Source organism: Pipra filicauda, unplaced genomic scaffold, assembly GCF_003945595.2.
Source record: "Pipra filicauda isolate LSUMZ 115617 unplaced genomic scaffold, ASM394559v2 scaffold190_size1978887_pilon, whole genome shotgun sequence".
NCBI lineage: Eukaryota > Metazoa > Chordata > Aves > Passeriformes > Pipridae > Pipra > Pipra filicauda.
This window is the reverse complement of record NW_024104299.1, coordinates 235,799-262,397: the sequence shown is the minus strand read 5'-3', so window position 1 is coordinate 262,397 and position 26,599 is coordinate 235,799. Positions and strand designations below refer to the sequence as shown.

The following is a 26,599-nucleotide window of genomic DNA, read 5'->3' as shown; positions in this document are numbered from 1 at the left end:
TCTAATTTTATTAGAATTTTCCTATCACTAGTGATGGAATTTTGCTTGTTGCTAAAATTAATATCAAGAATCAAAATATAACTTTTGCTTTTTTTCTTCCTATTTTCAGGTAAAAACTGCATACAAATGTGCCTGTGTGTTACGGGACACCATAAACCCCTACTTGCTGCGAAGAATGAAGGCTGATGTAAAAATGAGCCTTTCACTTCCAGATAAAAATGAACAGGTTTGTTTATCTTCACTACTAGATCTGAGTCCTTTCCCTTCCCAAAACTCAATCTTTCTTGGTCATTTGGAAATAATTTTTGCTAATAGCAGTTGAAATGCTGTTTTAACTAAAGAGAAGATGTAGAGCTTTCAAGATTCATATTCTCTTCACCAGTGTTCTGAGTATTAAATGGTCACAGTCTTGCAGGGTCTCTGCGAGTGCACTCGTCTAAAAAACAAAGGATAGATGAAGTGTAGTCAGGTCTGCTTAATACTGTGCATAGAAATGAGTTGCCTGTCTGTTTCCCTTTTCACAGCAGGAAACACTTTAGCATTATTTCCTGCTGTAAAAATATTAATTTGGGCAGGAAGTAATAGAGAAATACTTGATGGCAGTTGTTCATCTCGCAAGCTAGCTGACCTGTACATTTTAATAAATTTCCAAAATATTATACCTTCTGATGTAAAACTTGTTTGCTTTACCATGAGGGGGAATGTTTTTTTAGGAAACATTTTGACTCAAAGTAGAGGAGGTTGAAAGTATTAGTTAACTAAAATTCCTACAAATACTCACATGTGGTAATTATTAGGCTCTTCTGCCACTCAGGTTTCAGTGCTTCAGGCTTTCATGTTTTCTTCTCATTCTCTTCCTGTCTTCTCCCTCTATAAGAGAAGTAGATGTGCTAGCCTTTGTAAGACAGTGCTGAAGGGTACATAATAAACGAGTAGGCCATACTCGGTTTCTGCTGGTCAGTCTAATGATCTTTTTTAATCAATTTTAATTTCTACGTACTTTAAAGTGTACTGGGCTACTTAATCTAAAGAATGCAGTCATAAACAGATGAAACAAATTTGATTTTTGTTCTGGTCAGTCAGAAGGCACTACCTCAGTTTGACTTACACCAAAATGTTGGGTGCCTTGCAGGATGCAAGGAAGTGTTTTGTTCCATTTTAGCCCATCAAAGCATCTGAAAAATCATTATATACTCACACTCAAAGTCTAATGACAGATCACATGTGCTAAACTTCCCATGAGGTAGTAAGAATTTGCAAGTTGTAAGGGACATAACAGACCCACAATGGAAAGCAGTTCCTATAAACATAGCTTCGAGAGAACACTAACGCTGCACAGTTACCTCATTAAAACTGGAAAATGGCAGCACTTTCAAAACTAAAGCAATTTAAGGGGAAAGCATAAATGGGAAAGAGCACATAAAACCTCATGAAACTCATTTTACTGATTGTGTTCATTCTCTAAAAATTATATTTTTTTTATTTCTGATTATTTCTATGCAGTATCTTTTAACTTAGTATTTCAATATGTCAGACATCTGTGAAGCTTCACTGTAGCACATTGTAAAGTTTTAAAATTCACACAGGTTGGGCTTGAGTGGTCATTTTGTTTTGTAGGTCCTCTTTTGCCGTTTGACAGAGGAGCAACGTCAAATCTATCAAGATTACATCAACTCTAAAGAAGTTTACCAGATTCTCAATGGAGACATGCAGGTGGGCATTAATAAGGATAATGACAGGTAGAGTTTGGTGGATAAAGTCAGGGACTGGCCTTTGCATTCTTCTAGTTGGCTTCTGAGGAGAAAGGGAAGCACACTGATCTTAGTTCTGCTTTGTAAATGTCTGCTTTTTTGTTCTCAATAAATGTTATATGAAATATGTAGAGTTAGTGATCCATATGTAGTGACATGACCAGATAAAAGTAGGATTGGAATGGGGGTCTTGGAAACAAATCATGGCTATTGGATGACCTGTTGTAGGTAACTGCATACGTGCTTTTAATTAGTTGCAGAAGTGAAGCAAAGGAAAAGCATAATTTGTTGTGAGAGTACAGTTCAGGTGTGATAACTTTGTGATGCAACAGTTGATGATTGCAGAATCTTAACATATAGCAGAGTAAATAGCAAGCATCCTTGTTATTGTCTTATTAGTCACTTCTCAACATCTGCCTCCATCCTCACAGTGTAAGTGTTGAAATTGCTGTGGCCAAGGTGACAGGAGTAATTGAAATACAGTTGCAAATGCTAGCTGTTGCCTGTGTAAAATGTCTGTTCTTCCCTTTGACTCCTACATTGCACACATCTGATCCCTTTGGCATTTTTATGCATGCAGTGGATGTTTCTCCCTTCCATTTTAGCTGCAGGATACAGATCTGTTGTTTATAAGAGGAGAGATAGTATGCCTTGGCTATAATGTGTAGTTTACCACATTTTCTTATCTTGTGAACTGTGAAATCCTTTCTCCCCTCATACACAGTGGTTCCAGTCGGTTGTTTGGTCAATACAGCCAAATGCAATACATACTGCAGTTCCATACAAAGCACATGTTGTCCTTATTCCTGTTTTGAATGTTTTTATATTTTTCCAGGTCTTGCAAAAGGTGTAGTGGCCAAGTTTTTTCAAGTGCCTAGCCATTTTAGTTATTCCAGTGAAAATTATTTTAAGGAGCTTGATCTTCGAGGTGGCTTGTACAAGACTATCTGCAGAAATTTCCCAAAGATGTTACAGAATGGGCTATCATATTTGCTAGGGTTTTGAAAATTTTGGATAGTAAATCCCAGTGCTTTTATTAGATGTTTTGTGTGACAGCAGCAAATCCCAGCTGAAAAACAAAAACCCCATTGTCCAAACAAACCATAAATTATGAGCAGGCTCATCCAACTTGTAGTGCTAGAAGACAGGGATTTGCTGTTTCAAGCTAGCTCTTTTTAATGAGTGCTCATTATATCAGAAGAATAAGTAACACTTGTAATATTATTGAATAAATAACTGAACAGAACCCTTCTAAATGGCATCAAGAGTGGTAATTTCAGCTTTTTATGTTTGTTCAAATATTTTTACTCATATGTTCTTTGTTTCCCTGCGCTCTAGTGGGTATACTTACTATACTCAAGGTCTATCTTAAGTTACCTGCTAATATGGCAGCAGCTGGAAGGAAGGACACAATAACTTCAAGAAACAAAGTTGGTGGAAGTTTTCCTTTTGAGTAGGAAAAATTCGACTGTGAGTTACAGCTGAGGACTGCTTTTGCTGATGTGGAAATTGTTGCAGAATTCTCTTGTCACCAGAATAGACTCATAAGAAAATAAAGTTTCATTGACCTTCTCTTATACTGAAATTTCCTAAAACTTTCCATGAAACAAGTATTATCATCCACTGACTTCCCAAAAGAGCATTATTAAAAACAAACTTCTTTATGATGACTGGATTAATCCATTACTGTTTATTTTTCTCAACAACAACCTTTATAGATACAAGTATTTGTCATAAAAATAAAAATACTTTTATCGTGTGTTCTTTAGATTCTCTTAGGACTATCAACTTTGAGAAAGATTTGCAACCACCCTGACTTTGTCGCTGATAGTACCAGCTTTTCAAAGAGTGTACCAGATGCTGAAGTGGAGGAATCAAATCAGTTTGGATATTGGAAACGTTCTGGAAAAATGATAGTGGTAGAATCCTTGCTGAAAATATGGCACAAACAAGGTCACAGAGTGTTATTTTTTACTCAGTCAAGACAGGTAAGATGAGCTACTGGGTTTTAGTTTTAGTTATCACTAAAACTAAAAACAGTGTGTGTGTTCCAACAAGATTTGTAATTAGAACCACCTTTTGTAGTGTCCTTCTCAGAAAATTACAATCTTAATGAAAAAAAATGATGAAAATTACTAATATCTGGAATAATTGGAGACCAGTTCCCAAGCTCAGTAAGCTTTACTGGAGTGACAGAGTGTTGTGGCAGTGTTGCCCAATTTCAGTATACTGGGTCAAAGCTCGTATCAGTTGTACCCGTATCATAGCAAGCTGTCCCTGCTGTGTAGCTTCAGGATAGAATTGGTACTCAGCTTGTGTAATGCATGTGCATGTCTAATCCTGAGAACTGTGTGTGTTGGGCCGGTAACTCAGTGACCTTCATTTGTTTTCCCTGTGTAGTCACGATTTTGTCTTGCTTCTGAGGATTCCCTTGGAATGCTGCACCATTTATCTGTTTAAGTTTTGAGACTATGGCCCTGGGCTTTCCAAACCAAGCACAAACATTCCACTTATGCGTTCAGCAGTGAAATAAGTAATTTTCTTCCCCAATTACATAAGTAAATTTTCTGTTCATTTAAGATTCACGAGTTTTTGTTTGTCATCTTGGTCGTTTGATTAACACTGCAGTTCATACCACAAATTCTTATGGATTGATCAAGTAGTTGCTGTCTTTGCATCTGGATTTCATTGAATTTTTTCCATCACAACAGATGATGCAGATACTTGAAGTCTTTGTGAGACAGAGAAACTATTCCTACCTCAGGATGGATGGCACCACAGCAGTAGCTTCCAGACAGCCTCTTGTAACAAAATATAATGAGGTGAGGTGTTACATCCCATACATGAATGGCTATTAGTGAGTATGGCTAAGTTCTTGCATTCCTCTTTGGTGTGTTTTTAAATATACTGCGTCAGGTTTGAGACACAAAACTGGGGAGTTATGTCAAATGAAACATCTTACTTAGTGAGAGAGCAGAAAAAAGTCATCACTTCTTTCACACTTAAATTGGATTTTCTGCTAAGAAAAAAAAAACACAGTTGAGAAGGGGGAAAAGAAATTTTATTGGACAACAGTAAATGAGATTTAGATTAGACTACTTTTTTTTGTCAAAATAGATACTAGATGAACAAGGAAATTTATTCCTTCTCTTGGCCCTCTTTGCATCTTTGTAAATAATGCTGAAAATAAAAGATTTCAGGAATTAATTTATTTTTTTTAATGTTACACTTTGGTAATTCTTGCTTTAGTTAATTCTCTCTTGTGTTATAGGACAAATCCATATTTCTTTTTCTCTTAACAACTCGTGTTGGTGGCATTGGTGTTAACTTGGTTGGTGCTGACCGGGTTATTATTTATGATCCTGACTGGAATCCCAGTGTAGACACACAGGTGAGTTTGTTTTATTACATTCCATTTACCAGCTAAGCTGAAACAAAACTGAAGATGAAATTACATTTATCTCCTCAAGTAGTGTTAAAGCACTGTGTAGCTCTTTCCAAGGTTGCTGTTCCCAGCAGTGGTCGCTTAGGGTGCAGTTCCACATTATGATATACTCTTGTGGCAAAACCAATTTAAGTGGTTCCCACCACATCCCCTTTATGTTGTTACATCTTACCACTCTTCAATATTGTCAATTCTTGTAGTCAAACAAACAGTTCAAATGGCCTGTGTTTTTAAAATGAATAAACCAGATGTTTTTGAAGGGAGAGTACAGCTGTGCAAGCTGTTTAACCGATATAACTGTTCGTGGTGACAATGCAGGGTAAGAAAAGGAGAACAAGTGTTGCTCAAATTGGCTTTGTCACTAGATAACGATATGTAGCTATGTCCTTTGAATGCTGCTCTAAGCCAATATTGTTAAAAGTCATGCTTTATCTCAGGGTGTGATGGGACTCTAGTGCTTATGTGTTTGAGAGAAAAAAACTTTTTGATAGAATCCTATGTAGCTCTGAGATCTACGTGTCTCTGACTTAGAGTGGTATGTATTAGTGGTTGGTTCAAGATGTTCGTAGGAAAGCTTTCAGTTAAGAAAAAGAATAAAAATTAAAGCTCTGTTGTAAAATAGATCCCTACTGGAATAAGTCTGTATAAACTACTTATTCTAGATACAAGTTCCAATTTTAATATAATTTTATTGATAATTTTTACATAGATTTCTTGGTACAGTTGGAGACCTGTCTTTCTACATATGTAAACTCTCTAAATCTTGTTCTTCTCCTGCTGAGTTAGTTGTCATAATGCTGTAGAAATACCGCTTCTTGAACTATGTTAAGTGTCCAAACTAAGTTTGAAACAGTATTATCATTAGCTCTCTGTCAGACACATGTTTAAGAGGCTAATGTCTGATAACCAAACCTCTTGTGTTCCAGGCTCGGGAACGTGCTTGGAGAATAGGCCAAAAGAAAGAGGTGACTGTGTATAGGCTTCTCACTGCAGGTACTATTGAAGAGAAGATATACCACAGGTCAGTCAGAATGTTTTCTTGGATACAGCTGCATGCTCAGGAAAATGCTTGTAGCGACTCAAGGTGGTGCAACACTGACATACCCAGTGTGCATGTGCTCACATGGCTTGTAACTCCCAACCTTGGTCATGGTGGGCACATTGCACAAAACTTTCTAAAATTTCTCCTGAAAAATGGACCTTCTTCTAGTATTAGACTCCCAGCTTCAGGGCTGTGCTGCTCCCTGTCAGCTCCAAGACCCACCTGCTAAATGTACCTTATCAGTCTGTTCCAACATCTGTGTCCAGCACACACTGGAAAAGAGAGTATGAGGCATAAAGAGAAAATAGTCAGCACCTTACTCAGAATGTGAGACTCAACAAGTTTGAAATGCAAATTGAAATCAACGAGTTCTTTATATTCTCCTTGGGATATATCAAGATGTATATGGTACATACATCCATTTACTACTGTGCAAACCCAATTTGATTTTATTCCCAAATCATTCCAAAGTGAAAGAATTAAATCCAAATAACCACCAGTCATATTTGTGTTATTTATTCCAAAATGTAGCTAAAGCCTTTAAAGTTGCTTGCATTTTGAAATCAATGAAATCTTTTTATTTTGCTTTCCAATTCATTATTCTCAGTAGTTAGCTTCACTCACATGAATTCCAAATGAATGTACATGGGAATCCTCTGTCTAGGCATTACTCTTCAGAACTGAAATATCCTTTTGGAAAACTCAGATGAACGAAAAGCTCTAGATGATGAAATGCCAGCACTTATTGAATGCCTTTTTTAATCTGTTTTGCCACATGGACACAAAGCATCCGCTGTTGGTTGGCTTCCGTCCCTCTGGCATACTTGTGTTTAAACAACACTGACCACATCAAGGAGTTGGACTCTAAGGGTCAGCACAGCCATCAGAAATTCATTTCTTTCCAGAACCGTGCAATGGACTGTGAACTTAAAGCAACTGTCTTTTCTCTTTTCCTGTGTGTTCTTCCCTGCAAATATGTGATCATCATTGCAGGAAGCTATGAAGCTCAGATAATCTTTAAAAACTTTATGAAGTCTTTTGGTGGATACTTGCAGTAGCTGGTGCTTATGTTTAAACTTAGTTTTCAACAACTAGATTTAAAAATAGTTTCACTGTGTAATGTACACAGAGCCAAAAACATGATAAAAACAGTTCTAAAGAACTGATTTCCAGTTTTATTTAGGGATGTATTTTTTGTAGAGAAAAAATAGCTTTTACTCTAGCCACTGTGTAGTACAAATAGAGCATAGAAGTAGTTTTACCAATACTAGAAGATTTTTTGCATCTCAGTTCTCCCCCAGATTTATTCCTGTTAGTCCTCTGCAGGTGGGCTCTCTTTTTCCCTTCCTCTTAACCACAAGTCTGATTTCCCTTTTCAGTGGCTGTCATCCAGTCATCACAATCAGACCGAGCTACTCTGTTGCTTTTGATCCCTCCAATCAATTGAACATATAAAATGTTGTCATTTTAACAAGCTCTTGTTTTTCTTTCAGGAGGTTTCTGATAGTTTTATTGTAACATGCAAGCTTTTCAATTTTAATGGACAAAAAAAAATACTAGCTGTGAAATTATTTATTGCTTAGTTAAGGGATGCCTTGTAGGACATCTCAGGATGGTGGTTACCTGTTGTGTTATGGGGCTGTTGCAAAATAATAAATCTCTGCGTTTAACAACTTCCTTGGTTGTTTTGAAAGTTACTAACTCAAGATTGTTTTGGAAACTAACATAATCTTCCCACTGCTTAATTGTTCTGCAGGGTAATATTTGTGCTTATACAGTTTTCTGTTTAAGTACTGTATTCAGTACTTAAACATAGCTAGACATTGTTTTATGCACAAAGTACTTTTTTTTTTCTTATTTTAGACAAATCTTCAAACAGTTTTTAACAAACAGAGTGCTGAAAGACCCTAAGCAGAATCGCTTCTTCAAATCCAATGACCTTTATGAACTCTTTACTCTGAACAGCCCAGATGTGTCTCAGGGGACAGAAACAAGTGCGATTTTTGCAGGTACATGTTTTTTTCTATTTGTTTAGAAGAGAAAATGTTTTAAGTGGTTGTTAAATGGATGCTTATTTCATTTATCCCTCAGGTACTGGTTCAGATGTTCAAGTCCCAAAGCCATCTCATAATGGTACTTCTAAACGTGATCTCCATCTTGCAGAAAGCAGCTCACACAAGAAGAGCAAGTCCTCCAATTCCTGCTCAACCACACACATGAAAGATTCTTCTTCTAAAGCAATAGAGACAAGTGAGGAAACCAAAGGAAATTTGGAATCCTTTGACCAAAACAGCTATGCAAAAGATAATGCACAAGATACTACTGATACAAATTCACTGAATAAATGCAAGGAGGAACACTTGGACAGTGGCAACAAATCTGTGTCCCAGTCGTTGCCATGCGATGCAGGGTCTTCAGAGGATGCCAAAAGTCTGACTGCTGTGGTGGCTGATGAAGTACATGGAGCAGCTAATGCAAATGCCAAGGCAGATTTTAGCCTTACTTGTGATGCAGCTGGCTCCTCGGAAAAGCAGGATGCTAAAACTGAAGATGGGCAGATAGATAATAATCATTATAAATGTATCTCAAAAACAAAGCACAAGGTGGCTGTGCTGTCACATGAGAGCCACAAAGATGAGTTTAAGAAGAAACATCACAAAGATGCCAAATTTGAAGGAAAACGCATTCCTCATCTAGTGAAACAAAAACAGTACAGAAGGGAGAACAGTGAAGAGAAGGAGGAAGACTCAAAGAAAAATGATGATTATGTCTTGCAGAAACTTTTCAAAAAATCAGGTAACAGTTCTTGTTTTTAAACAGAGGTTTAACCTATGCAAATGAGGAAAAGAGCAGTTCTGTTACTCTGATAGTTAGAGCTACAATACAAAACTTGTTTATTATGTTACTGTGGTGAGACCTTAAGATGTTCATAATTTAAATGCAACATTTATGAATGTGCTAATTACCTTGGCCCCAGCAGTTCAGATAGACCTGCACTTCTGGATATATAGAAGTAATGCAGTGTTTCTCCTGGAAATAAGGATGTAATCAACCTTCATTTACACAAGGGTTTCACTTCTGTCTGTCCTGTCCATAACAATGGAAATGATCAATTTACCCACATAATTGCCAGATCTGTTGTGAATAATGACCTCATCAGCACACCAGAAGTGATTTACTGTCAAATTGATTACTTAACTCATATAGAAAGGGGTTCTCGTTAGGAATGACTGTACTGATGTGCTTAATATAATCAACATGAGAAAGGGAAAATGTTACTGTGGCATTCACTTAAAAAGTGAGTATTTGATTTTCATGTAAATTAGCAGATGTCCTCCTTCACCTCTTGAGTCTTGTGGTTTTTAGGGGTACACAGTGTTCTGAAGCATGATGCCATTATGGAAGCTTCCAGTGTAGATCATGTGCTGGAGGAAGCAGAAGCAAGCAGAGTGGCCCAGAATGCCTTGAGAGCCTTAAAAATCTCTCGTCAGCAATGTTTAGGAGCTGCTTCTGGTGTGCCAACCTGGACAGGCATGAGTGGTCTTTCTGGTGCACCATCAGGAATAAAGTAAGTTCTGTCCTCACGCTGCTTTTTCAAAAACAGAAGAGTGAGTTAGGATGTTATGGATTTATCTTTCTTTGCACTTGTTATTTGCAGTAACATGTATCAAAGTGGTGTTCATGTTTTATATTTAATATAGAGATGAAGGCACATTACAAGCCAAGGTAGTCTATTCTGAAGCACAAAGAAAGCATTATTGTTGCACAGTAGAACAGAAAACTTAGCAGAAGGCTCTTGAGAACCCTAAAACACAAACCCAGTCTGTCTTTGGAAAAACTGTACTAGTCATTTTGAGAAGGATGTTTGATGGATGTTTGTGGGTTTTTAGGAGACGGTTTGGTCAAAAAAGAAACTCCATGCTGCTGTCTCCACATGCCACTTGTGCATCACCTGCAAAGAAGCAGAAGGTAAGAGACATTTCTGTCTTAAGAGGTGATATATGTGAAATGTTATGATTTATGCAATAAATCTGTTTTATACTGTAGATGTCTCATACACATTTGTTGTATGATTATGTAGAATTCTAGAATTTTTAGTCACCTGTGAATTTTTGGTTTTTCATGTTTTAATGAGGTCTGATTGGATACAGCAGTCACAAATTGCACTGTGGTGTAGTTATCTGTCTCAAGACCAGCAATGCTTTTCTTTCACTTCCTAAGTTCTAAAGTTGAGACCAGAATATATTACCTCTTTATTGTGTATTTAAGTTGACTAAGTTTTGAGTGGTCATGTTTATGGTTTAAGTCTAAACAACAGGCAGATTTTGTTTAACAGATTCTGTGGGTCTCAAAATACAACTTCCTCCATAGTCTGTATGTTTATTTGCAGGATGCAGATCCAATAAAGAAACAAAATATAAAGAAGTGTAGTTCCAGTGAGCACTTCGATGGAAAATCTGGAGAATCGTCCAGTGCTCTAGACTCTTCATCTTTATTAGCTAATATGAGGGCAAGAAACCACTTTATTTTACCACAACAGACAAGGAATGAAGGAGATGAGAATCATCAACCAGCACCCACCCCAGTTGAGGGTTCAACAGAATACGATGAACTGCTTGTGGATTTACGTAACTTCATAGCATTCCAGGCGCGCGGGGACGGCGAGGCCAGCACTCAGGAATTACTGCAGGAATTTGAGTCCAAACTGCCTGCGGCGCACTCCTGTGTCTTCAGAGAACTTCTCCGCAACATCTGCACCTTCCACAGGACCCCGAACGGTGAAGGGGTCTGGAGGCTAAAGCCAGAATTCCGATGACCTTTGACAAGCAAAGGCATCTCTCTGTCCACTTGGCCACCATTCTCCTCTCAAAGACTTACTGTTTGACTTTTAAAATTTACAAGTATTTTGTATTCATAAATAATTACTATGAACAGTCAGTAGAGCAGGACTTGTTGCAGGCTTAGAGCTACCTTAATTTCTGATTTACACTATTTATATGAAAGTGCCATCTACCTCATAGATGAAACAATACAAAATAGCACCTTTTCTTTAAAAGAAATCTTAATATAAATAGGATTAAGAACATATGCTGACTTTTTATTACAATAAGAACCATGGATGTTGCCATGAGTTGTAAGACTTTGATTTCTGTGAAATTCCGGAAAACTTCTTCCTTCATTTCCTGTTTGTTACTTGAATGGTCACGGGGCACACAGTGTACCATTAAAAAAACAAGGGGGGGAGATGATAGTAGTTAACGTGAGAGATTCACTTGTACTGCCAAGTGCATCAGAATCACTGTATGAAACTTTCGTCAGTAGTGAAAATTTTGGTTTAATGTTGGTGCTTCAGTTGTTGCCAGTATCTAGCATATACAGTATAACTTATATCACTAACTAACTTGGAAAATTAATTCTACTGCCATGAAGGTTTAATCATAAAAAATAGGAAGCCTGGCAGAATATTGAGTTAACTGCCAATTGATAATTAAGGAAAACTTATTAAATTCCAGAACACCCACTTGCACCATAATCAGCAGTTCAGTTACAGTCCCAAACACCACTGGCAGGTGTTTGGTGCAGTGTTTCTTGCCACCGAGGTGATAGTAACTGTTATGTTTGTCACAGGTGTGGACTGATAATTGAAATATCATTAAATGTTCATGTGTTTCACTGTGATTTATATCCAAAATGTTCCAGTTCCCTCCTAGCACTTAAGATTTTATGCCTTGACATAGGCTGGGGTGTTAGTTGGTCAGAGGGTTGATGGTGTTACTGGATTTTACTAAACATAATCACTTTTGGATGGAGACATAGTTGGAACATATGCAGAAGTTACAGGTTATACCTCTTCTGTAGGTAGGGAAAATATCAAACTTCTTGACAGTTGGATAAGTTCCAATACCCATTTTTTTTCCAAGGAAGGAAGAACCGGGTCATTTGTAGCAAATCCAAGTATGACATTTGGTCTGTCTTCCTTGTGTGCTACACAAGGAAATCTTAAGGGGGAAAATACAGATAGATTTTGTGAAGAAAATCACATTGTTGGAGCAACATTAAATTACTGTATGGCTCAAACTAGGAACAGTTAAATATGCCTGATGTCTTTCCTATTCCTAAGCTATTAAGAGAAGGGAAAGCTAAGCTACTTTTAGTTTTTGCTTACTGTGAAATTATCTTGTTTACTTTGAGTGAAAGTACAAATATTGAAAGATGAATGGTGAAGCAAGAATACAAACTATTACTTTCTGATAAAAAAAGCCTTTAGGAGACTTCCAGTGGCTTTTCCTCTTGTTTTTGCTCAGTGATAAAGGATCTGTAGAAATGTGCAAGAAGTGGTTCTTCACTGTTTCAATAACTGATCAACTGGCTTTTCAGAGACTAGAGTTGAACAGGGCACACAATTCAAGAATCTGTTTTCCTCGTGGTATTTGAAGGTGAGACTACTGCATCTTTTCTTAACATCTCTTTTTCTGATCCTGTTTATATTCACCTACATTCCCTCTTTCAAGAGAAAGATGAAAGTAATAATTTAGGGTGTAGATCTGTTGATATGACTTTAAACTGATCAGAAAAAGAGTAAAATTGAAATTATTTTGCTCTTCTCTTCAAAGCTGTAGGGAATTTGAATTGTTTTGGTTGTCATGTCCCCATGCATCTCTACTTGCCTGAAGAACGAACCAGAAATTCAGCAGTCAGCAAAGCTACTGTTGTCACCTTAATCTGTTAGTTTTGGTGTCCTGTTTTATTTACTACTCCCAATCTTAAAGACATAGTTCCTTTACTAAGGAGAGTTTGCAGCTTCTCGATGATCCATTAATGTAAATAGACTTGCATGTACTTTTTATAAATCCTTGGCTTTTATGGACTTATTAAAAAAGGAAAAACAAAAGTGTCTTGTACAAGTGTTTGGGCACAGGGGAAGAGTGGGGGGGGGGGCATCTTTTCCTGTATAGTGTGGCACTGGCCAAATCATTTATATTATCTTTAATTATATTTCCATTTTTCATACAATTTCAAATAATGCTTCCTAGCAACTAGTTTTTTTCCAGTACTAACATTTGTTTAAAATGTTTAATTGACTAAATTAGTATAATGCTCAAAAAATATTTTTAAGTAGTTAAAAGCATGTGTGATTAAACATCTACAGTCTGATTTATAGGTAAAAGTTTTTCTGAAACATAATATAGCTGCTATGCATTTTGAAGTAGAAGAGGGGTTTTTTTCTACTTTTATTCCATAAAACATTATTTGATTTTTGTTTGTTTAGCTTTACCTGTGTAAAGTGAATTCCTTTCACATCTTCACAGAACGTCTAAAACAATTCCTGACTAATGATATTGCATAGTCAAACAAACCTTGTATTTTAAATGTCTCAGTTTCCAAATACTCAGTACTATAGTTGATAGTTGCTACTTTATTTGTGCATGATTCCAAAAATCATCCATGTGGAATGCTTGTGATTTTATATTTTGTTTTCTTATCTCAGTAAAAAGGAGATAAAGAACAATCAAAGGTTAATTTAGGAATCAAGTTGGACAAAAACATTAAATCTTAGTAAGGGAAGATGTTTCAGCATGGAACAGTGAGTATAATCTTAAATTAAAAAAAAAAAATACCACAAGGACCTACTGAAAATTTCTTTCCTGTAAAGATGCTAAAAGCTGAGCACCATACTTACTCCAAAAATGTCTTGCAAGTGTAGATGGTGTGACCTACCATCCACACAAATGTAGTTGAACAAAATTCTAGAAAGCTAAATAGCAAAAACTTTGTTCTGTAGGCAGTTATGGGGGACTGTGTGCACTTTTTGGATAAAACATGCTGCACTGATATTTTAACAGCAGAAGTTAAAACTTATCATAATTGTTCCTTCTGGTTTCAAACCATATTTAGAAAGGGAGAGGTGAAAAAAAAAGTTTAAGATTTTTTTCTCACCCCATGCTACCCTCCTTTTACATTATTCCAGATGTTTATTCTCCTCTGTTCATCCTTTTGCTGACAATGTATAGCCAACCCACACATCTCTGGTATAAAAACTGAATTCTGATCTAGAGAAAAGAGACTCTCCTAAAGGCTGTAGCCCTTTGACTCTTCTGGACTATAATGACTCACTACAAAAGAAATGTAAGATGATGAATGGATAGATAGGTAGAAATGGTGGTTAAAAATTGAGAGGAGTATTTTTAAATTCCCAGCTTCAGTCTGTGGCTCAGCCTCTTCTGAAAGGGCTGCACCATGTGGAGAATTGAGTCTACTGCAGATAACAAACGTTATCCTCCCAAATAGAGGATAGAGAAGTGGGCTTTTAAATCTACAAGTTTTGGCTTCAGATGACAGTTACCTATAGACAGTTGTATTCAAATCATAAGGTCAACTTTTCTTTTGATTCCAAGATTGCCTAATTTTTACTGTCGTCTAGTAGTGCAGTTCTCTGTCTTTCAAGAAGCTACAATAGAAGGGAGAAGATTTTCAGAATTATTTGATGGGATTTTTGTTCTTCACTTTTGTTCTTCATAAAAAGTTTTACGTTTGTGAAGACAGAGCAGATACTCAAAATCTGTTAAGTAAATTATATACTGTGTAACTTGGAAAATAAGAGCATTGGTGGGGAGGGAGGGAATTTTCTGATAGATTTTTAAATGTTACACATTAAGATCTATCAAAACCTATACACATATAATGGTATTATCATACTTTTTCAGTGAGGGAGATATCCAGGCAGGCATCAGATTACTAGAAAGAGCAGTGTGAAAGTTATTACTATAGGATGTATCCTTCAGGGGATACTGTCACAGGAAACAGTAGCTTAAGCAACTAATTTGACAAAACAATCTTAGAGAAAACAGTAACTTGATTAATGTTTGTTCTTTTCTTTTTCTCCAACATAAGATAATTTTAAAAGAAGGATCTGAGTAGATGGATAATTAAACTGGTGGAATAGTATCCGACTTGGATTCTTTTTGCATATTGGTGTGACTCCTATGTAAAATCTAATCATTACGGTTTAGGCAATTTTCTCTCTTTGATGGAGAAGGTGTTGAAGAACAGCCATATCCCAGTGATTCAACAAGAAAGGATGGTGCAGTGTGTCTTGTGCAGGTGGTGGCTGTGCTTTCTCAAATGATATATAAAGATGGTGAAAAAAATTAAATGTGAAGAGGCCCTGTAACAACAACATCAAAATTTGGCTTACTCTTGATGTATGGGCCAAGAAATTATTTATTTCCTTCCTAATTTTTCCTCATGTTTTAAATAAGGTAACATAGTTGCTGAGATGATTTAAAGTATGGAATAATCTACCTGTTTGGTCTTTTAGAAGCAGGGATCTCTGGATTCTCCTGCTATAAACCTCTGGGTGACTTTGGATGCAGCACTATAATGCATGCTGCATTGGTTTCTCCATCTGATGGATACAGTCATCTGGGGGAAGCAATACATCTTTCTTCAAAAATGCTTCAGGAAATTATAGCACAGTATGAAGAAGTCCTGATTGGAAAAACACAGGCAATATGGCATCTTATTGTCTAGATTATTAATTCAGCAACTCTAATTTACAAAACTATCATACAAAACTGCTGAGAGTCCAGTCTTTGAAGGGCTTGCATAGGGCACATGTCTAGGAGTCAGGATATACTGGCAAGTCTGCACTTGGGAGTTTATCTCCTCTGGGAGAGGTATTTATATATTAGATACATGGTAAAAACACTCTCTGCTACTTAGGGCCATTTATAATTTCCCTGTTCAAACATTCAAGCTAAATGCTGAATATACGCTTACTGACTCAGTGGCTCTCCATCTACCCAGCCCTCAAGGGATTGCTATTCTGGGCTCTGGGGTGATGTCACCACTCCTACTTCACACAGTTTCGCTGATGTGGTACAGTCCTGTGCCTTCAGCTGAGACATAGAAGATGAAGCTTTCCTTAGTAATTCTTAACTTTTGTTAACAGGTAGCCCTGTTTCTGCCGCCTCTACTGTCTTTAAGAGAAGACTGACGTCTTTCACACAAGGGCCATTCCACTTTTCTTTTTTAAATGGGCCTAAGACAGCTATTATGAAGTGAGTGAAACACCTTGTGTTCTTACTCCCTGCCTGAAAAACCCAGGGACAACTGCAGTGTATCACTGCTGCATTCAGGGAGCAGAAAACTAATCTTTTTTTTTTTTCCTCAAAAAGAATAACTCTGTTGTGAGTCACTAAACTAGGAACTACAGAACCTGCACAGAAAACATATGAAGTGTTAGGCAGCTGTGTTAAGAAGCAACTTCCAACCTTCTCTACCCACTAGCTCTTATTGTTTGTGCCAACACAAAACTAATGGGGGAAGGGAGGGTATATGCTGAGCTCTTAATTTCTGAATGGCAGGGTTGGACTTGCCTTTAAGTCCAAACTTGCTAAGGTTCTAAAATGTACAGTGAAAGCTCCTAAGTAAATTTTGTTCTGCCCACTGCTAATACCATGAAATAACCATGCTTTTTCAATATTGCCATCCTGCAGTAATTAATGGCATCAAAGAGGATGTGGCAGGCTATATAATAAATCCCACCATTCTTACCCATAAGCTATACCTGAAAACCAGATGATTGTGAACTCTTCAGGCTACAGACTCTTTATCCAGTCATTTGAGAGAGAAAGAAGGGAAAGCAATGCCAATGCTGAACTCTAGAGAATCCACCCAACATTTTAAGTTGTTAACTGTCTATCATAGTTCCTGAGAGATTCCCAGCTTTTCCTGGGCTCCCAAAGCCACACTGCTCACAACATGTAAGTTGAGAGAACCTATTTTTATTGTACAGAACTGGGAGGTTGAAGCCTCGCACTAATTACAAACCAGTACGTAGTATCATCAGAGGAGCTATGACCAACTCCTGCATAAGGCTTACATAAGTGGTGAGTCATGCAGTCTTAGGAAAGAATAGAGAGAGAGGCTTTCATTATGTTGTTTGCCTAATCAGAAGTATGAAAATAAAAGAACACAGCACTCAGTGGGTTACGTTTGGCTAACTGTACACTGGAATTTCTGCAGTTGCACTACGATTGAGGCATTTCATTGTTTGTGGTCCCAGCTTATATTAAACAGAGAGGATTTTTTTCATAAATCTTTGCCTCTAGGGCAGAGTTAAGGTTGTTTGGGAACCCTAGCTATGTGTTTCCAGACATTAATGTCTAGAAGCAGCACCATGAGAGTAAAACTGAAGGTATATGCCTAGGGAGGGTACTGGGAGTAAATTAAGAAACCCAAGGGCAGGGTAGGGTTTGTGAGGATAAGCATGTGAAGAAGCAATGAAGCGGAAGCAAAGCTTTTAGGATGACTGAGAAACAGTCTCTCATAGATGATCTCTCATATCTTACTAGTCTCTTCCTGTGCTTTCAGGCAGGTAGCTGAATGGGTATTACTTCATCCATCATTTGTTAGCCATGAATTCAGATGCCTACAGCCCTTAGAAGACAACTAGAGAGTTTTGAGGATCAAGGTTGGATGAAGCTTTATGTACAGCAACAGTTTTCTTTTTACACTGGTCTGATTAACCTACCACTGCTTCTCATTTTCCTCCATTAGTCTTCTGCACCTCATGTGGCAAACTGGATCAGCAGCCTTGTATCCTGGTGGAAAAAACAAACAAACAAAACAAACAAACAAAAAAAAGGGGGGAAAAGGCAAAAACATAGCATTTATAACTATCCATATTTTTTTAAACATGGCTACAAGAGCTGAAGGCCGGAATGAACAACAGTAGGAGGGAGTCTGGAGAACCAAGTGGCCAAGGGCCAAGGAACTTCAGCATTAGGACGACGCAAGGTGAGTGCTTCCTCTGTCAGAGCTGTTTGAACACTCCAGATGAAACTTTGTTTTCAAATGGCTAATTTGGGACTGCGTGGAGCTTTAGCGTCTTTGTCTCCACCTTATTCTCCTATGGATCCCCATGCTTGCTCAGTGCAAATATTCCTAACACAGTGCACCTGAGCAGAGGAGCCAGTAGACATTTCTACCTGCCCCACAACCTGCCTCCCACTGCTTTTTTGCCTGGAAAGGGAGCACAGTGCAATGTGTCACAAGCAGAACAGGCACTACTGTATGAACCATCAGGAATGTATAATTGCTGCTCTCTGAGTTGCCAGACCGCCTTCAAAAGGACTTGTATGCAGGATGCTTAAGGTTTGAGTGGGTGTGTTTTGGGGATTTGGGGTTTTGTGGGGATTTGTTTTGGGGCTTTTTTCAGGACGGGGGAGGGTGGAATCCTCTTCATCAATCAGTGGGTGGGGGAAAAAAGCAAATTGTTCAAAGCTGGTTGACTCTGCATTTATTTAAGCCCTAAAATTGCTCTCCAGAATCTGTATGCCTCTCCCCATCCTTAATTACTTCGACCCTTGGCTGCTCTTGCTGCACTGCAATAGCAGAACCCCAGACTCTGTCCCTAAGCCCTCCCCCTGGGCAGCTGTAGGGCCGGAGCTGGAGACTCAGGTGACTGCAGCAGGTTCTGTCCCGCAGCCCGGCCCAGCCCGCCCTGGTAGCGGGGCCCGCACCGGCGGGGCTGCCCGAGGCTGGGATGTCCCGAGGCTCGGGGATTCCACAGGCTGGGAGGTGCCGAGGCTCGGGGATTCCACAGGCTGGGAGGTGCCGAGGCTCACGCCCATGGCCCACTGTACTTTACATTGCTGCGGCCACGACGGGAAACAGCACTTGGGCTCAGCAATGCCCAAATCAAAGCCTTTTTCGAGGCGAGAGGAGGGTGGATTTAAAGGAGAGTATTTTAACGAGTGCGGTGTTCCTCGCACATCCCTGGCCATCCATGCCCCCGGCAGCCAGAGCCACCCGCGCCCGGCCGGCGGCCCCTCTGATGTCAACGAGCGATGCCCCATCGAGCCTTTAAGAGCCCTTGATGGCCGGGGCGAGGCGCGGCCGCCCATGCCCGGGGCCCCTGTCCCTGAGGGCTGCGCGCCCTGCCCGGCGCTCCGCGCACTCCCCTGGCCGCGCTCAGCCGGGCCGGGCCGGGCCCGCGCAAGGGCCGCTGCCCCCTCAGCGCTGCGCGGGGCACCCGAGGCGGCCTCGCCGAGCCCGCGGTGCCGTCCATGGCGGCCCGTCCGCCCTGCCCGGCGCTGCGCCTGTGCCTGTGCCTGGCCGCGCTGCTGAGCCTGCGGGCGGCCAGCGCCCTGCCCCTGGCCCCCGGCCCGCGGGGCGAGGTGCAAGCGGCGGCTTTGCAGCGGCTGCGGGAGGTGTTCGACATCGAGGAGCTGCCGCCCGACGTGCTGCCCCGCAAGAAGCCGCCGCAGTTCATGGTGGATCTCTTCAACAAGGTGGCCGACGCCAACGGCATCACCCGCGCCCCGGGGCTGCTGCAGGGAGACGTGGTGCGGAGCTTCGAGGACAGAGGTGGGGCGGGGGTAAATCCCCACGGCAGAGCGGCCGCCGTGCCCGCTGCGGGGCCCCCGCACCGCCCGGCCGACGGCACACGGGCTCAGACCCGGCGGGGTACGCGGCTGGTGCTGCCGGGGCTGGCGGTGTTCCTAAAGGAGGGTCTTTTCCAGTTCGCGTGGACCAGCACCACTTCTACTTCGACATCAGCGCGATGGAGAAGGGCGAGCAGATGCTGAAAGCAGAGTTCAGGGTCTTCAAGCTCAAGATGGCACGTGTGTCCAGAAGGTCCGACGTGAAACACTTCTGCAAAGTAAGTGGTAAAATAGGTAAACACTTAATTGTGCTATACCAATGTCAGACCTATCATACCATACTTTTCTGGGATTTTAGATGTTTCCAAATTCGAATAGAACTTTATCTGCTTGAGCTGTTTTGAAAAATAATAATAGCAACCAGGGATTCATAAGAAAACAGGGAGGATAAGGATTCTGATATTGAGTGTGTATTTCTCTGGCGAAGAGCAGGATGGGACTTTTTACAAACCTGAAGGCAAAGATGTGGAGAAACAGAATACTTTGAAGGTATTAGGTGTTCAAAATAGAATAGGAATGGTCAGGTTATTTTCCTGTAGTATCAAACAGTTTGGCATCCTGCCTCTGAACTCATCTGGAAGTACATGTATGTAGTGATAATTGTTTTCTCTGTTAAACTGTCCAGTCCAAAACCTACTTTTTGCCTTATTTAGAATGATGGTAAAGAATTACAATTATGATGTAGCAGAAATGTGCATAATTTCATATTTCTTGTTTTGCTGGAAGAACAACTGGATTAATTTCTTATTGGTTTTGTTGTATTGCTGTTATCAAGGTGGAAGTGTATGAGCTCTTGGAGAGTGGAAGTAAGCCACAGAAAAAACATCTAATTGCATCAAGATTATTGTCCCTGTATACAGAAGACTGGGAAGTCTTCAATGTCACGCAGACAGTAAGCAGAGAAGTCTGACTTCACTTTATTTCAAATCTCTTAAGGTGACAGCTCATAACACCAGCAATGCCATTATGCTGAGGTTTGTGGTCAATTCAAACTGAAGAGGGAGAAGCTTTCTCCCTACACTTAGAAGTACATCTGGTGCTACCTGAATTAAAGAAATGTTTATATGCTGCTAGCAGCACGGGCATGGTGAGAATTGAGTAACCCAAACCTAATCGATGGAGGGACATCAGGCCAAGTATGTTGTTGTGATAAAAACAATAATGTGTTAGTCCTTAGACTGCCAAAGGATCTGGCATTGATTGTGTACCAAAAGTAAGTTTTCATTTCTCCTTCTTATCCTGGCGACATTTCTGTAGAGCAGTATGCTTCAACGTTGTGTTTCTGGAATTTATTATACTACTTGGATTGCTTTTCATTTAACTTTCTCTGTACACTTCTTTATTTGTTAGCTTCAAGATTTGTTTGGTAGATATCCATAAACTGTAACGGTAGTAGGTGAATGCCTTTCCATGGCAAAAAAAAGCCACACATGGTTTAAGACAGACATTTTTGGGGGTTTAAAACTGTACTCTGTGACAGTAGTTTTTGTTGCCTAAGCTCTATGATCCGACTAAACAGTGTGCTTGGATGGTTGGTCAAATTGCATCTTAAGTCATGATATTCCTGCTTGAGAATGACCTGGCCTTATCTATTAGTGTGTAATTATAACAATTAGATAAGAAAATTAACTTGCTTGATTGCAAGTTAATTTCTTCAAATGCCACGTTTGTTAAATTTAAATGAGTCTTAACGATATGGAAAGTCTGGAGGGTTCATAATACTCTGTTGAGATTGCTACAAAAAATATATATCGGGTGAAGGTCAAAAAGTGTTTATTTTAATATTAATACTTACAGTCATTTATTCGCTGGTAAATTCTGTGACATTAATTATCTTGCCGTAAATATAGGTTTGGGGTATGCATATTTTGTATTTTTACATTTTGTATTTTTAAGTGCTGAATTACTGATTTAAATATTAAACTCAATGGCTTCAGCTATACAGTTATCTCAATTCTGTCATAATATATGTCCTTATACTCTCATAGCTTGTTGCCTGTTCCCTTTTTCTAATATAAACATTGTTTAATCATAATGCTGTAATAGGAATATTGAAACAATATTATTTCACTTCCCTGTCACTACCAGGTTTCCAAGTGGGTTGGAAACAGCAGCTCCAACCATGGCTTATTGTTAACAACGACACACGCATTCAACAATAGAATTGAACACAACCTGATTAAGTTTGCCAAGAGCCAGGACACTTTGCAGGAGAGTAGAAATGCTCTCCTTGTTCTCTTCACTAACAGTAACAAACAGAGGTCTCCCAGCTTTGTACTGTCCTCCACAAGTAAGTTCACTCGGGTTTTAGAGTATGAACTGTCTGTTCAGCTTCTGATACCTCCTGCTACCTCATGTATACCTAACTTCAGCTATTTACTTGCAGTGTTGAACACGTTTGAAGTTCAGCTTTGTCACTGATCAGAGTTTAATTTGGTAGTTCTTGATAGTAGATCACCCAGCATCTTAAATTGCCTCTCCCCTGAGAAAAACTGAGCTTGCAGGAAATATTCATAATGCCTACGGGGAACCTGGTTTATTTTTTGTAAAGGGATGGGCGTTCTATTTTTTTAAGTACTATTTATACTATTTTTGTGGTGGTGAAAATTGTATATTAGGTTTAGACTGAAAAAACTTGGAAAACTTCCGTGAAAATGCTGGTAAAGTATCTGTAAGTAGAGTTATTAAGTGTAATTTTCAAGAGTGAAAGAGGTTGTTAAATAAGCAATTTGAACCTCTCTGTCCTTGGCTTGGTTTTTAAGCACCTATTTAACTTCAGTGACTAATTAGCATTGTGACAAAAGGCTGCTTTCATCAAAGACAACGCCCTTATGCCTTAAATTACAAAACAGTGTCTTACCTCTCCCACTACTCTTCCTGTAAAAGGAACACAGACTGGATTTTTAGGGCCTGATAAATGCAAAGAGCAAAAGTTGGGAGGAGGGGCAAAAATAATGTAGTTCTGGCTTTGCAGGCTTTTCTGGTAAACAGTCGTATTTGAATATCAGAAAGAAGCTAGGTAGGACTTGGATCAAAATTAAGAAGTAGATAGTGAAATTGATTAAAAATAAAAATGAGGTTGGCCTGTTTATTTTTGTTTTCCAAAGAAAAATTAATAATGAAATCCTAGATCCCAATTTAATGAGAATCAAGCTCTGCATGGGATACTGTGCCAAGATTGAGAAATTTCTCAATGAAGAAACTCCCTAGACCTGCCTGTTGTTTGTGGTCAGTGACTACACAGATTGTTCTTCTGCATATCAGTGAGTTTCAGCCTCTGTAGATGGATCTTGAGGTCTCCGTGGATCTCAAGGCTTCTCAGAAGATACTTCAGAAAGCACCCTATTATCAGTAAGCTTTATTCCTTAGCAGAGTTCCGTAAACCTGGTGGTGATTTTTTCAGATCAAAAAATTGAAAAATATATTTTTTAAAATGTTACTTTACACATTATCAGGTTACTGCACACTCTGTTTTGCAAGTGTACCAGTAGAGTTTGTGGGAGAATACTGGAGAGAAAGAGGTTGTGATCTCCACCCTCAGTTAACACTGCTCAGCATAATGTCTGTTGTAGGAGTGGCTGTATGAAGACTGTTAATACCATTCTGACCAGATTCAGCCCTGAAGAGGGACTGTGGAGTTCACAAAATGTATTTGCAGATAACTGAGTTTTTTCTTTCTATTTCTACTGAATTGGGACGCTTTTTTCACACAAAGTTAAATGCAAGATTTGGCAGGTTTGGAAATATGGCTGAAATGGCAATTGAATACACACCCATTCTGGTACTTTCACAGGTCAACTGCCATTTCAAAATCTACTCTGAAGGCTTTGATGTAGATTTATGGAATGTATTTTCATGCAGAATACTGTACTTAGTAAATGAATTTCACCTGTGAAATATTAACACACAACTTCCTTTCAGAATCAGAAATAAACCCTGACGAAATTGATACTTCACATGTGCTTCATGAAACTGATGCCATCAAAAGCAGCAGTGCAAGCACGGGCAGGAGACCTCGAGCTGCCCCAGTCCCTTCTGCCAAAAGCCAGGTAACAGCATGTCATCGAAGGGAACTCTATGTAGACTTCCATGCTATTGGCTGGTCAGGATGGATTATTCATCCGAGTGGATACAACGCGTTTTATTGCAGAGGGTCCTGTCTCTTCCCTTTGGGGGAAAGTCTGAATGCAACAAACCATGCTACGGTTCAGTCCATCGTCCATACACTGAAACTGTCTCAAGATGTCAGCATGCCCTGCTGTGTGCCAGATCAGTTGAAGTCCCTCAACCTTCTCTACTTTGATGACAAAGAGAATGTGGTCCTTAAAAATTATAAAGACATGGTGGCAACAAGGTGTGGTTGTCATTAGCAGGACCTTTTTTTGTCTGCATTTGATGTGCACCTGGATTCAGTTCCCCATTTGTCACTGAAGATACCAGAGGAGATGGTATTTCAGTTTATAGGGCAGGAGAACCAGAAACTTATCTGTACATTAAATCCTTTTCCTCTTACCATGGCTCTGTGGAAAGGTGGCTGACTTTTAAAAAGTTGTGAACTTCAACACCTCCATGGAGAGCTCTTTGAGTGCCTGTACACCAGAGGAAACTATTAAAATCAGGACTTCCTATGTGAAGGAGTTTAAACAGATCAAGTTGACTGTTCAAATTAAGGTCTTGTTCTGTATACTAATGCTCAGAATTTTCTGTGATTTAACAGGTGTGGTATCCTGCCTCAATCCAGGATGGGGTGCAGGTGTCTTAGTAGCACAACCTTATTCAGTTTTGGCTGCATGATCCAGTAGGGATGTACACTCCTACATTGAGCTTTCAGGGGTTTTGCCCACAGCTCATCTTGGAGGCCTCTACCGCCTGCTGATGATGCATTATTGGGAAAAGCACTTCTTCCCTGTGCTTTATGCAGCTCTACCAAATGCAGAAACCTCCTTGTAAGTCCCCATGGTACTTGCTTGCCAGTCTGAGGGAATACAAAAGTCAGTATTTGTCTAGGAATCAGCACATTTGGCTTCTAACTCAGGGCTGCAACTCTGTATAATGAAGGGTCATCCAGTTCCTCTGTAAAATTATTCTCTTCCACCATGGTCTGCTGTAGCTATTCAGCTGTGTGGCACCAGAGATTTTCTTTGTGTGTTTGCACAGTTCTTGTACAATGGGATCCTAAGCTTGGGTCAGAATACTCATAGTTTAGCAGGAAGAAAACCATTAAGCTTTGGAGGTCCATGGGAACATGCTGGATGCTGGCCTGGTCCTGTGTCTGAGGCAAGTTTGGTGGAATGTACTCAGTGATTCCCTTCCATTCTTCCTTGAAGAATAGGACATAGACTTGTAAGGGGCCCCCTGGGGTCTTTCAGTCTTGCTACAGTTTCATGCAAGTAACTAGCCCAGTACAGTTCCTCAGTCAATTCACTGAGTTGTACCTTTATCCGGGTTAGGTTTCTTGTCTCTATTAATCCTTGAAGGAGGCTGATTTCTCACAGAATGTGACATCTCCCATGGGTAGAAACTTCATAGGGAATTTTTTTACTCCAATGAGATTTAAAAAAGAAATATGTATATATATTTATGTGATGTTTTTCTTTCTGTAAATACTGATGTCTTATAATAAATTTATTTTATTTAAAACCCAAACACTTTGGGTATATTAACTTAATCTGTAATATAAAATGTTGATTTTTTAAATAAATGTAATGTGACATTGGTCTGTTTTGTATGTTGTATTTGAACCTCCTCCCAAGAGACCTGAATCAAATACTTATGCAGAAGACAGGACATTCCCAATGGCTATGGTGAGTACTGTATCTAGTCCTCTGATTCTGTGTCAAGAAGTATAATGGATAAGCAGAATAAAAGTTTCTCTTCAGGAAGGATCCAGGGATTGTTCCTGAAATGAAAGCATCTTGATCTTGGTGTATGGTCACCCTGGTGAAGTGGAATGCAAATCTGGTAGCGGGGTGGTTCTAACTGCTGCATCAGCCACACCCAGCCATGGCTGGGCAATTGGCATTGGCAAAGGGACCTTGGAAAGCTTAAAGGGTCATAAAGGATCACATTTTACTGGTTTATTTCCCAGGCTGCTCTTTTGCACTTTTCACTGCAGAAGTACCTGTGGTGTTTTAAGTCTGTAGGAACCACACCTTGGGAGTGGGAAAATGTATCTACAGTGAGAGTCCAGACAAGGTCACTTCTGAATGGTGACTTCAGCTGATATCAGCTGTGCTTCTTTTGGTAGAGGCCCTAAGAACTGAAGTCATAAGTTTTCACAGCCAAGTAACACTGGAAGAAGGACAGCATTTGGAGCAGACTGGCAGAGGCAGTTTTTGTGTCCAACATACTCATCTTCTGTCCATGCATGACAAATGCTTCCAGCACCATCAGCTGTGTATCAGCTTCATCCTTCACTACTCAACCTAGAGAATTGTTCAATTTTTTTCTGGGATATCTTAATGTGTTTCTTTTTGTTTCAGAATCCAGGAAAAAAAAAAAAAAAGGAAAATTTTCTGTTGAAAAGCAAGTATGATTAATAAATAAATGATGGGCACACTGAATATTAGCTAACATAGTGCTGCCCTACAATAGGTGAAATATGCACAGGCAAGCTAGGAGCACTCAGTAGTTTTGCACACATTAAATTATTTTTTTTCTGCGCCACTCAACATAGTCTCATTATGCCCCATTAAACCCTGATAATTAAAACAAAATATATTGGAATTGTTTATCCTGGACTTTGTAAGGAAATGAGGTTCATAATAATGCCAAGGGAAAAAATTTACACTACACCACAACTTGTAATTAGAATAACAATTAAGCACAAGTAGGCTCCTTTTTTGTTGCCTTTTTTGTTTTGGGTTGGTTTAGAATAAAGGTGAATTTTCTTCTTATTCATTAACTGAAA

At 39.3% G+C, this 26,599-nt stretch overlaps 2 protein-coding genes across 5 annotated transcripts in view; both read left to right on the top strand.

Annotated features, from left to right (window-relative positions):
* ERCC6 (ERCC excision repair 6, chromatin remodeling factor) overlaps positions 1 to 13,130 on the top strand; it is a 46,402-nt gene extending 33,272 nt beyond the window's left edge. For all 4 annotated transcript variants that reach the window (XM_027718309.2, XM_027718318.2, XM_027718301.2 and 1 more), the window contains exons 11-21: positions 110 to 226; positions 1,618 to 1,713; positions 3,521 to 3,739; positions 4,463 to 4,573; positions 5,023 to 5,142; positions 6,123 to 6,217; positions 8,102 to 8,247; positions 8,330 to 9,034; positions 9,605 to 9,806; positions 10,129 to 10,207; positions 10,629 to 13,130. In XM_027718309.2, the coding sequence (XP_027574110.1) occupies positions 110 to 226; positions 1,618 to 1,713; positions 3,521 to 3,739; positions 4,463 to 4,573; positions 5,023 to 5,142; positions 6,123 to 6,217; positions 8,102 to 8,247; positions 8,330 to 9,034; positions 9,605 to 9,806; positions 10,129 to 10,207; positions 10,629 to 11,054 (2,316 nt within the window). In that variant the 3' untranslated portion in view covers positions 11,055 to 13,130. The remainder of the gene's footprint in view (positions 1 to 109; positions 227 to 1,617; positions 1,714 to 3,520; positions 3,740 to 4,462; positions 4,574 to 5,022; positions 5,143 to 6,122; positions 6,218 to 8,101; positions 8,248 to 8,329; positions 9,035 to 9,604; positions 9,807 to 10,128; positions 10,208 to 10,628) is intronic.
* Positions 13,131 to 17,964: 4,834 nt separating this feature from the next.
* LOC113986183 (bone morphogenetic protein 2-like) lies at positions 17,965 to 24,470 on the top strand. Its single transcript, XM_039380235.1, has 6 exons — positions 17,965 to 18,040; positions 19,172 to 19,612; positions 19,768 to 19,907; positions 20,465 to 20,581; positions 21,778 to 21,979; positions 23,611 to 24,470. Exons 1-6 carry the CDS (start codon positions 17,965 to 17,967, stop codon positions 24,057 to 24,059), a joined length of 1,425 nt encoding a protein of 474 aa, XP_039236169.1. The 3' UTR covers positions 24,060 to 24,470.
* Positions 24,471 to 26,599: the final 2,129 nt, after the last annotated feature.